The 10,347-nt window shown below is 38.8% G+C and overlaps 1 protein-coding gene across 6 annotated transcripts; it reads left to right on the forward strand.

Moving 5' to 3' along the window:
- The first annotated feature begins 604 nt into the window (after window positions 1-604).
- On the forward strand, window positions 605-6,468 carry LOC108055255 (serine/threonine-protein kinase 11-interacting protein). Of its 6 annotated transcripts, XM_070214595.1 has the most exons (11): window positions 611-793; window positions 1,010-1,159; window positions 1,304-3,016; window positions 3,075-3,195; window positions 3,260-3,395; window positions 3,462-3,594; window positions 3,650-3,832; window positions 4,190-4,258; window positions 4,611-5,351; window positions 5,418-5,651; window positions 5,709-6,468. In XM_070214595.1, exons 2-11 carry the CDS (start codon window positions 1,069-1,071, stop codon window positions 6,167-6,169), a joined length of 3,882 nt encoding a protein of 1,293 aa, XP_070070696.1. In that variant the 5' UTR covers window positions 611-793; window positions 1,010-1,068; the 3' UTR covers window positions 6,170-6,468. The 6 variants fall into 6 exon arrangements, with proteins under 6 accessions (XP_016994039.2, XP_070070696.1, XP_016994038.2 ...); XM_017138550.3 differs by having other exon boundaries at window positions 605-762; window positions 4,611-5,651; XM_017138549.3 differs by having other exon boundaries at window positions 4,611-5,651.
- Window positions 6,469-10,347: the final 3,879 nt, after the last annotated feature.

The raw sequence follows: 10,347 nt of genomic DNA on the forward strand, positions 1-10,347 counted from the left end.
ACTAATATTAATTAAAAGTGTACTATGTATTCCTATAAAGTTCCAAAATTGCTATAAATTACCAAAACGGCAGAAACTTGGTTTTGTTTAAAAATTTGCATTTTTAATAATGGCTAGACAGAGGCGTAGTAAGAGCGGAGTGTGGGATACGGGAGGTTAGGCTCTCCCCCAGTCAGCAATATGTGTGCATACTCGTTATGGGATATGTTATAAATGTTCTGATATGTTTATTAACTATTATCTTAATCTATTTATTGTAATATTCTACAAAAGGATTAGAAGAACGCCTTCGCTAATGTTGAGCTGAGCAACTGCTCTTAGGTCAGCTGTTATTGGATGGAGCTCTGTGGGAACACGAGTTTCACATTTGTCAAAAATCCCAACCGTTTCACACGCATGGACTCTATGGGAAGAGGCTATACATTTTCGGAACTGCAAAACAATCCGTTCAACGGATGCTCGTTGATGCAGAATCACTCTATCTGAACAGGCTATAAATAGCAAAAGGTATTTAAAATGGTGGGAATAATATAATTTTTAGTAGTAGTGAGTAAAGCAAAAATCGATAATGCAAACAACCAATCGATTTGTCGCATCCACCTCTAAATATCTGCGCTTCCGAGATATTGTTCAATTATAAAGAAGAAGAGACATAACAAAAGTATTTTTGCATTCTACGCCTTAAGTGATCAAATAAGTTTGGGAACGACTAATAATGCTGACGTTTCTAGATGTTTGACTAATCCAAGCGAAACCACCAATGTATGTAAATGTGAAACGGGCGTTAACAAAGGTACTTCTGCAGTGTAGTAATGTCATTCGAGATTTGTTATTGTCGATCTGCTGCAAATATAGAGTTGAGCCTAACGCATTTTTGCTAATAATGGGGTCTTAAACAAGTCGCTTAGAGCTAAATTTGGGTACAATTTATATTGATGTAAAAAATAATTTAGTTCGAAATCAGGTTGAAGAGATTCTATGGCACCGCCAAATAACTAATATTTCACAGTCGCTGCAGTGTCACTCAGAACAAGGAATTTATCGCATGGGATAAAACAGCTGTAGAAGATGGATCCGCAGAAGATCACAGAGCTGGCCAGCCTGCTCCGCCAGAACGGCGACAAAATATTGAGCTCCGAGTTTACCTTGACGTTATCAGGTGAGAAAGCTAAAATCAACGGCAAACGATCCCGAACAAAGGCAGAACGCAAAACACTAAACATGCGGCAATTGGCTGATGACTGGGCGTTGTTAAGGTTCCCATTTCAATCACTTATCGCTTTCATCGAATTCTCCGCCACAGGTTCCCTCTTGAGGGCGCTGAACGACTCCTTCACCCTGATCGCGGATATTGAGATTGGTTCCTGCGCGGGGTCCCACCAGCATCAGTCCTTCCAGGTGGTCAAGCCCATCAACGCAAAGTCCAGTGTCTTTCCCGACCTGCAGTTAGTCCACGACTTTGTGCAAAAGACTTCGCTGCTGAGGCTGACCTACTTCCCCAGTGAGCTCTATTTCGAGGGCGCCATCGACATCGCGAAGTTCCGAGCATTGCGGCGGCTCGAGGTAAACAAAATCAACATCGGCCAGGTGGTGGGAATCCTACCACTGCGCGCTCAGCTGCAGCACCTGATCTGCGTGAGGAGCCTGACTAGCGTGGACGACATTATCATACGCTGCGGCGGTGACAACTCCAACGGCTTTGTGTGGAACGAACTGCAGACTGCCGACTTTAGCTACAATAGTTTGCGCAGCGTGGACTCCGCCCTGGAGTTTGCCCAGCACCTTCAACATTTAAATCTACGGCACAACAAACTTACCAGCGTTGCCTCCATCAAATGGCTACCGCACCTGAAAACTCTGGACCTGAGCTACAACTGCCTCACGCACCTTCCGCAGTTTCACATGGAGGCCTGTAAGCGGCTGCAGTTGCTCAACATTAGCAACAATTACGTAGAGGAGCTACTGGACGTGGCAAAGCTGGATGCTTTGAGCAACTTGGATCTGTCAGATAACTGCTTGTTGGAGCATTCGCAACTCCTCCCCCTAAGTGCCTTGCTTACCCTGACCGTATTGAACCTGCAGGGCAATCCGCTTGCCTGCAATCCGAAACATCGGCTGGCGACAGCGCAGTATCTGAGCAAGATCGCGGCGTCGGGGAAGTTTGTTTTGGACTTTGAGCCACTTTCTAAGGCGGAGAAGGTGCTGACGGGCACCCAGAAGTGGCGTTACATAGGCTCGCTTAACCACCGCCAACACAGAAGTAGGTCTGTGTCCATTAATGGCTCTAGTGCTTCCATAAATACCAGCGATGGCTCCCAGTTTTCCAGCTTTGGCTCCCAACGTTCGATGACAGTCAAGGGAAAGGATTACCCAGTGGAAGCAGAACCGCCGATGGCAGTAGACGCCTCGCAATCTAGCAAAAGGATACCATCGAAAAAGATCCGCACAGTGGATATAGAGGAGAATGTTGAGAGTGAGCCGGAAACAGCCTCAGTTTCTTCTCAAAAACCCCAATCCGACTCCGAAGAGGGAACCGATTCTTCCCACCTTGAGACCAAAAAGCAAATCGAGACACTTCGTCTTACTTATGGCAATGAATGGTTAAAGACCGGCAATGCTGAGCTGATGCTAGGGGTCGAATCGCCGCAACCAACTGAACGTGAACGCAACGAGGCTCGTCAGCTGTTCAAGGAGTTCTTAGGGGAATTCTCAGGGTCATCAAAAGCGAGACTTGTTCCTCAAGCAGATTCTGAGTATATCAGCATTAGCTCCACTCCCACGAACAACGTTTTGTTAAATACCACCTTTGATACCATGCTGACCCCTATCAAGTTGGATGCGAACGATACTAGTGGGCAAACTCTTTATGAGACCTGCACTGAAGGGGAAGTAACAAAATACGAGAGCATTAACAATACCGGGAAAATGTCGGCTGAGCAACAGTTACCCGATAAGCACGAGGAGTTTTTGAGACTCTATGCAAATAGCTCCAGTGCTAGTCAGATTGAGGACCAGGGTGAGTTCTTTTGAAAACGCTAGAAATCCGCTTTTTAAAGTCTAAGTGTATTTTTTAGTATCCGATGCCGAGTCTGACGAGGAAACCTACATAGTTTATCATGAACATAAGCCGAGCGAAGCGTTGTTTCTCACCATATCATCGAATTTCTTACGCGAAAAAGACACGCTAACCGAAAGGTATGATTGGAGATGTGCACAAAAGGAACTTTATTTGTATGTTATTTATTTTATTACTAAATAGGACCAAAACCAAATGGAGTCTAAAAATTCTGGAGTCATGCGAGCGTGTCAAGTCCAATACCTTGCGAATTATTTTTGACACGATTCGAAAGGATAAACAGGAGCGTATATATTGTGTGGAGAATACATTGTGCCAGGTCGGTAAATAGAGAATTGCCAAACTCAGGTTACGAATATCTTGTTTTCTTCTTGTTCTTAATCAGGAACTGGAAAAGAAACTGCGAGACATTCTCTCTCAGCGTGATTTAACCGAAATGAATATTTCCATCTATCGCTGTGTAAATTGTCTAACTCAATTTACTATTGAGCAAAAAAGCAAGCGATATGGAACAAAAGGTACAAAATAGGTAACCCATTAAGAATACATTAATTTAATTTTAAAATTTCTTAGACCTGCGTTGTCCAGACTGTCGCAGTGTCTATGTGGCTGAAGTGACGGAATTGTCCTCATCTTTGACCAAACCTTCTGGAAACGATGCGGCAGAGCCCAAACTTTCCCCCGCCATGATTGTTGAGGAAATCTCTGTAGAGACAACTATTGGGACGGCAATAAAGGAAGAGAGCAACAGCATTGGCAAGTCCTTGGCCAGTTTAATTTCGCTTTATTGATCACGTTATTAAAAATTTCTATTACATTTTTTGTTGTAGTTAAGTTAATAGCCTCCATTAGCATTCATTTAGTTTCAACCATTTGAGATTTGTTTTGGTTTTTGTTGTGTTTGGTTAATGTTTTTAAGTTTGTGTTGAACATCATTACTGTATATTAATTGCATTTTTATTTCTTTTTTATTTATTTTGCATGCGAACATAAATCAAACATGGCTAAGCATCTGTCTTTCATATAATTACATTGTATTTTTTGGACTTTTTCTCTCACCCACCAACCAACAACAATAACATTGTTGTGATGTAAAAAATATTAATACTTTAGTGGCCAACTACAGGCTTACAACTGCTAAAGGCACACCCAAGCGTAGGAGTTTGATGCAAGCCACAAAAAGTTAATATTCCGATTTATATACTTATTTATTTTACAAATCAATTGAATTTCTTTTTTGTTCTGTAATGCGAAGCAGCATTTGGGCATGATGCGAAGTAAAGCTAACTAAATACTTGTTGGAAGAACAGATCTTTTTAACGCTTTAAACTTATTTTTAGCTTATTGAGCTCTGATGAGCCTAATTGACCTAAATTTCTGAAGATTAACATTTTATAAAGGACCTGCTAATAACCGACAAATTTATTAAAACAATAATTTTTGTATGCTTTTATAAAGAAAGAAAAGCAATGCTGCTTCCATTAAAAAATAATGTTGATAATAAAAGGAACTTACTAATATATTAACATTTCAGGTTCCGCCAATTCGCTAAACGAGAGCAGTTCTTGCTCAAAAATTACAAACTCGCAGAGCTCTTTCGACTCTAATCAATCCGTGGTGGGTAGCTCTAACACGGATCGTGATTTAGAGTTTCGGGCGAACGAAAGTGATGTGGACATCATCTCCAATCCGAGCCAGTCAAGCATAGAGGTCCTTGATCAGAACTACGTGCAGAGCGCCAGTCGTAAGACTTCAGAAGAGCGCCGCATATCCCAGCTGCCGAATCTGGACACGATACGCGATGACATAGTGAAATCTAAAAGCTTCATCGAAAGAGAGTTGCAACCGCCTCAGGCGGAGCAGGCCCAGGACGTAGCTCTTTCAGCTCCCTCAAGAGCTGTGTCCCAAGTTCCGCTTACAGAGAGCAGCTCGTCAGGATCTGTAACCGACAGCATTTGTACAACCTACGAGCATCCGGGCATCGATGCACCTCATAATCTTTTAAGTTCTCTGCTTACTGAATCGGCAAATAGCCAACTAAGTAGCACAGATGCGGACTTAAATAGCAATTTGAAAAGAGCCGAGGAAGTCAGCCTTCTACCGTTCGCATCGGTATTTCAATCAACTAACCTGCTCATGTCCAGTTCAAAGAAGCTATTGGAGTCGGAATGTAGCGTCTTGGGTACCCAGCCCTACAAGTTTAACTACAGCGACTTTAATGATATTGATCATCGTATAAAGCTCCACTTATACCAGGAAAAGTTTAAAGAGGATGGTGAGCATTTTAAGTGGTTGGCAAAGGGACGCGTATATAACGAGCAGACCCATGTCTTGTTTGAAGGACTCGTGGTGATGTCCAACTGCAAGTGCTATCTAATGGAGTCGTTTGCATTACCGCAAGACGATGTCGCCAAGTGGCTGCGGCAGGTCGCACGTGTGTCGGTTGATCGATTAGTAGCGATTCAGCTGCTGCCCTGGAAACTTGGATTGTCCTTCGCCTTAAGGGATTGCGTCGGATTTATGTTGATGTTGCACGATACACTGAGGACCGACAGCTTACTTCATTACTTGCGACGTAAGTAAAATGTACACACAGTAAATTTTTGTACAAAACATTACTTTTTTTTTAAAGGTAATCCTCTGCCAGAGCAGTGCGAACTGATTTACCAACCATCCATCACCCTCAGCAATCAGTTGCAGACTATTGCATCCGAACCCGTTAGGATGTGCTCCCTCCTTCCCAGCTGCCAGCGGATTTTTGAGCAAGAAAAGAACACCTTTGAACCCTGTCTGCTCCTAATCACGGAGTCACATTTGTATATATCAGGAAATGGCAAATTCCCATGGCTATCAAACAAAATGCCGGATAAATCAATACACCCAGAACTAAGTCTCAGCCAGACCTTAAGCAATTTGGTAGGCGTGGAACGCGTCACAGATCAAAATTATGAGATCAACTTCATCGACGAGACCCAAAACAAGTGCGAGATATGGCAGTTGCTGTTCGAAACGCACACCAACGCCGCTTGTTGCCTGAATGTGATCGGAAAAGGATGGGAACAGCTTTTTGGAGTGCCATTCAGTCTCTCTTGAACGTAGTACATCTCTATGCTGAGGGGTCGAGTAGTGACTACACTACAGATCGAAAGTTAGCCCGTTCTAATTATTGTGAAAAGTTTAGAATTGTTGATCTTTATTTACTATGTTATTTAATGTCAGATAAGTTGTATTAATTAACCCTGTGTAAATGTAGCGAAGGCGTAGACTAGGTCATTCAATTTATAAAAGATGGTGCTTACCCACGAAATAAATGTATATATCTATAAATGTAAAGGTTAATATTTTTGAAGTCGCTACAATATATATTCAAATAAAGAAACCAGGGACCGTAACTGTTATAAGTTTTATTTTAAAAATCACACTTTAACAGTTATTTTATGATTTGTAAAGTAAAACTCAAAGAATAACTGTTATTTTTCGAGTTTTATAATAAAAGTTGACAAATAACAGTTATTCGTCGTGATCAAATATAAAACTCAAACTTGATTTTTAGCGATTTTGTGGGTAAAATAAATTAAAAAAAAATATAGTTATAAAATATGCGCGGTTGCCTCTTTTAAAAATTTTTTAGTAAGTTTTATAAAACATGGTTAGCATGTTTTTTTTAATTATTTAATTTTTTCAACAATGTCAAGGGAATAACTGTTATTCATAAAAATCAACAAATAACAGTTATTTTTTGAGTTTTATTATAAAAATCAAAAAATAAAAATCATTAGGGGAGAGGTCTGTAGGTTGAGACGGTCTGTAAGTTGAGACACTCAATTTTCTCAAAACTTATCCACTAAAAAAATTGTTTTTATTTTTTTTTGTAGTCCTTTTTAGTGACAAAACTTTTGGGGAAAACATTATAAGCCAGGCTCTAGCCAGATTAAAGCTGTGAGAGTCGTGTACCATTTTTTACCAAAAAAGTTTTTGTCTACATTTTTCAAAATTCCATTTAAAATTAATAACGTCCTTAAATTAACTTGGTAAGAGATTTAAAACATTAGTATATTAACTGTTAACAAATTAAACAAAAGAATCAGCTTAATGTGACAGTCAGAACAAAAGTTATTAATTTTTTCCCGAAACATCCCATTTTGTGTAAGTTGGGACACTTTGAGCGTGTAAGTTGAGACACCCGTTTTTCATACAAAAAAGCCTTAGGCCAACAGAGGTCGCTTTCTGCCTTGTACATTTCTTTGATATTAGGGGAAAAGTGAATGTTCAAAGAGCCTTTTGATTTTAATTGTTATTTGGTCTAAGTTCTTAAAAAATGGATGGGAAATAATTTAGGACGAACTAAAATTGATTAAATTAACATAAATAAATAGTTCCTTATAGTTTGGAGTACTTTTTGTGTGAGTATTATTGACTTTTAAAAGTGTCTCAACTTACAGACCTCTTTTTCAAAATGTCGTTTTTTGGGACTTTTCAAAAAATAATTTTTTCAGTTTTCCCTATGGAAAAAAAATATTTTTTTTTGTTCTTTATTAAGCTAATAGACTAACCTTTCGATCAGTACCAAATGCGTAAAGTTTCATAAGTGAATGTCGAAATGGTAGATTAAAAACAAAAGGTGTACCAACCTACAGACCTCTCCCCTACGGATTTGTAAAAAAAATGTATGACCCTTCTAAGTGCGTGATTTTTTTTGTAAGAAAAATTTACAATAACAGTTATTTTCGGTCCCTGAAAGAAACATAAATTTTGATGGTTGTGTTGTATTCGTTTAAAAATATCTAACAGCCAGAAGGAAATGTTTCCGTCGCAGTAAAGTATATTTATTCTTGTTTTAGGATCGCTGCCTAAGCGACCTAACAGCATCCGTCTGTCCGTTTGTCTGCACGAACGCGAAGATCTCGAGAACTATAAAAGCTACCTCGCACAAATCGCAAAGTTTTCGGCCGCCCACAATCTTCAGGTTAGAATTGAAATGCTTTTAGTTTTTCAGTAGCAATCATCTTACATAAAGTTTGATAACACAGGAACACAAAACTGAACTTTGTGAAATTTCCACGAACCATGTCTAGTTATACCCGTTACTTGTAGAGTAAAAGGGTATATTGTATTCGTGCAAAAGTATGTAACAGCTAAAGGAAGCATTTCCGACCCTATAAAGTATATATAGTCTTGATCAGGGTCACTACCCGAGTCGATATAGCCATGTCCGTCTGTCCGTCTGTCTGTCTGTCTGATTGACATTTTGCATGCAGATTCTAGGAGCTCCTACGCAGCGCAAGTTTGTTTCAAAAGGGTGCTACGCCCCCTCTAACGCCCACAATCGCTTATATTCGATTTTAAAAATTTCAATATTTCGGAAAAGTAAAAATGCAGTTTTATTGTGTTTATCAATACCTTTCGAAATATAGAAGAAATTTTTTAAATCGGACCATTCGTTAAAAAGTTACGGCGGATCAAAGTTTTTTTCTCCAGCTCCTTCGCACTCCCTTTAGCTGAGTAACGGGTATCTGATAGTCGGGCACCCGACTATAGCGTTCTCTCTTGTTTTCATGTAAAAGTCCCATACAAACTTATGTTCCATCACCTACAGGTACCGCGGAATACAAAACACCGATGTTTACCGACATTTTGAATTTCGTGGCCTATATAATTGGACTTATCTTAATTATTATACCCGGCGCCCACACCTTTAAAGATTTCTGAGAAGTGTAAAAGCAATTTTGTTGTGTATATTTATACCTATCGAAATGAAGAAGATATTTTTCACATCGGACCATTCATTAAAAAGTTATGCGCAAACAAAAATATTTTATATATCCATCTCCCTCACACTCCCTTTAGCTGAGTGACGGGTATTAGATAGTCGGGACACCAACCCGACTATAGCGTTCTCTCTTGTTTTATTTTCCCCTTGCGCGGTCACACTTAAAGTGCGAAATGTTGGGGACTTTGTGAAGGTGGCTGAATTTCCAAGAAATTTAAATGCAGCTATTGGCGGATATGCCGTAAGACTATTAACATCACATTCTAAACACATTTTAACAACATTTATAACAAAGAATGGCAAACAAAATTTAACAAGAAAGGAAGCTAGATTCGGCCAGCCGAAGCTTATATATATACCCTAGTAGATAAAGTAAATACCAATAGTTTAATGATTACTCGGTGCAGTTCAAGGGATTCCAGATTCAGTGTGCCTATTTACATTTTTTTTTTGAGTTGTCAAAAATCAAAACGCCTACTTCCTATCCGGCTCGCTCCGACATATGTACTACCTGCAATAGAAAGATAACTTTCTGGAAAGTTTCATCGCGATAGCTTTAAAACTGAGAGACTAGTTCGCATAGAAACGGACAGACGGGCATGGACAGATAGACTCGGCTATTGGTGCTGATCAAGAATATATATACTTTATGTGGTCGAAAACGTCTCCTTCACTGGGTTGCAAACATCTGACTGAAATTATAATACCCTCTGTAAGGGTATAAAAAACAAATCGAATTTTGGGGCACTATGGGGTCGTTTATTGTTCTAATTTGTACCTCACACGCGGCTCTTTATTATTTAAGGAATTAATGTGGTTTTTTTAGATTTTTATGTCAATCCGTTCTGGGTGGAATTTGCTACTGACCGTTTTTTTGATAAAGAAATATATTGATACAGATATTTAAGGAAAACCTGTTATTTTTTTTTACTTTTATAATAAAGCTCAAAAATAAGAGGTTTTATTTGAGTTTTATTTTTCGATTGACAGATAACAGTTATTTTTGAGTTTTGTAATAAAAGTTTAAAAATAAAATAAAATATAATTTTTTCGTTAAAAGGGTCGTGGCGCTCGGCTGAAATAAACATGCGTTGCTTAGGAAGCCCAAGAATATGTGTGGGAAATCTCAACCTTCTAGCTTTTTTCTATCTGTTACATACTTTTGCACGAATACAATATACCCTTTTACTCTACGAGTAACGGGTATAAAAATTATAGCTTCGGTGTTCTTTTGACATTTTACCTTCTTCTCTTAGAAATTTGGTATTTTATTAATTTCTTAATTTTGGATAAAATTAAAAAAAAAGTAATAGGAAGGAAAGGAAAAATAATATCAAAATAATACGAAATTTAAAATTTTTGCGATTTGGAAAATAATAGGAATGATCTGCAATCGTTATTTTTTGAACGATATTTTTTTCGCTCACAATAATAATAATTATACCCGTTACTCGTAGAGTAAAAGGGTATATTGTATTCATGCAAAAGTATGTAACAGCTA

Source organism: Drosophila takahashii, chromosome 2L (assembly GCF_030179915.1).
Source record: "Drosophila takahashii strain IR98-3 E-12201 chromosome 2L, DtakHiC1v2, whole genome shotgun sequence".
Taxonomy (NCBI): Eukaryota; Metazoa; Arthropoda; class Insecta; order Diptera; family Drosophilidae; genus Drosophila; species Drosophila takahashii.

What these genes read in the sequence shown, in the direction of transcription:
- LOC108055255 (XM_017138550.3), top strand. Translation starts at nt 1,069, where the DNA reads ATGGATCCGCAGAAGATCACAGAGCTGGCCAGCCTGCTCCGCCAGAAC. An exon ending in GTTTACCTTGACGTTATCAG is followed by an intron (nt 1,160 to 1,303) that starts GTGAGAAAGCTA and finishes TCTCCGCCACAG; the next exon opens with GTTCCCTCTTGAGGGCGCTG. An exon ending in TTTGATGCAAGCCACAAAAA is followed by an intron (nt 4,259 to 4,610) that starts GTTAATATTCCG and finishes TTAACATTTCAG; the next exon opens with GTTCCGCCAATTCGCTAAAC.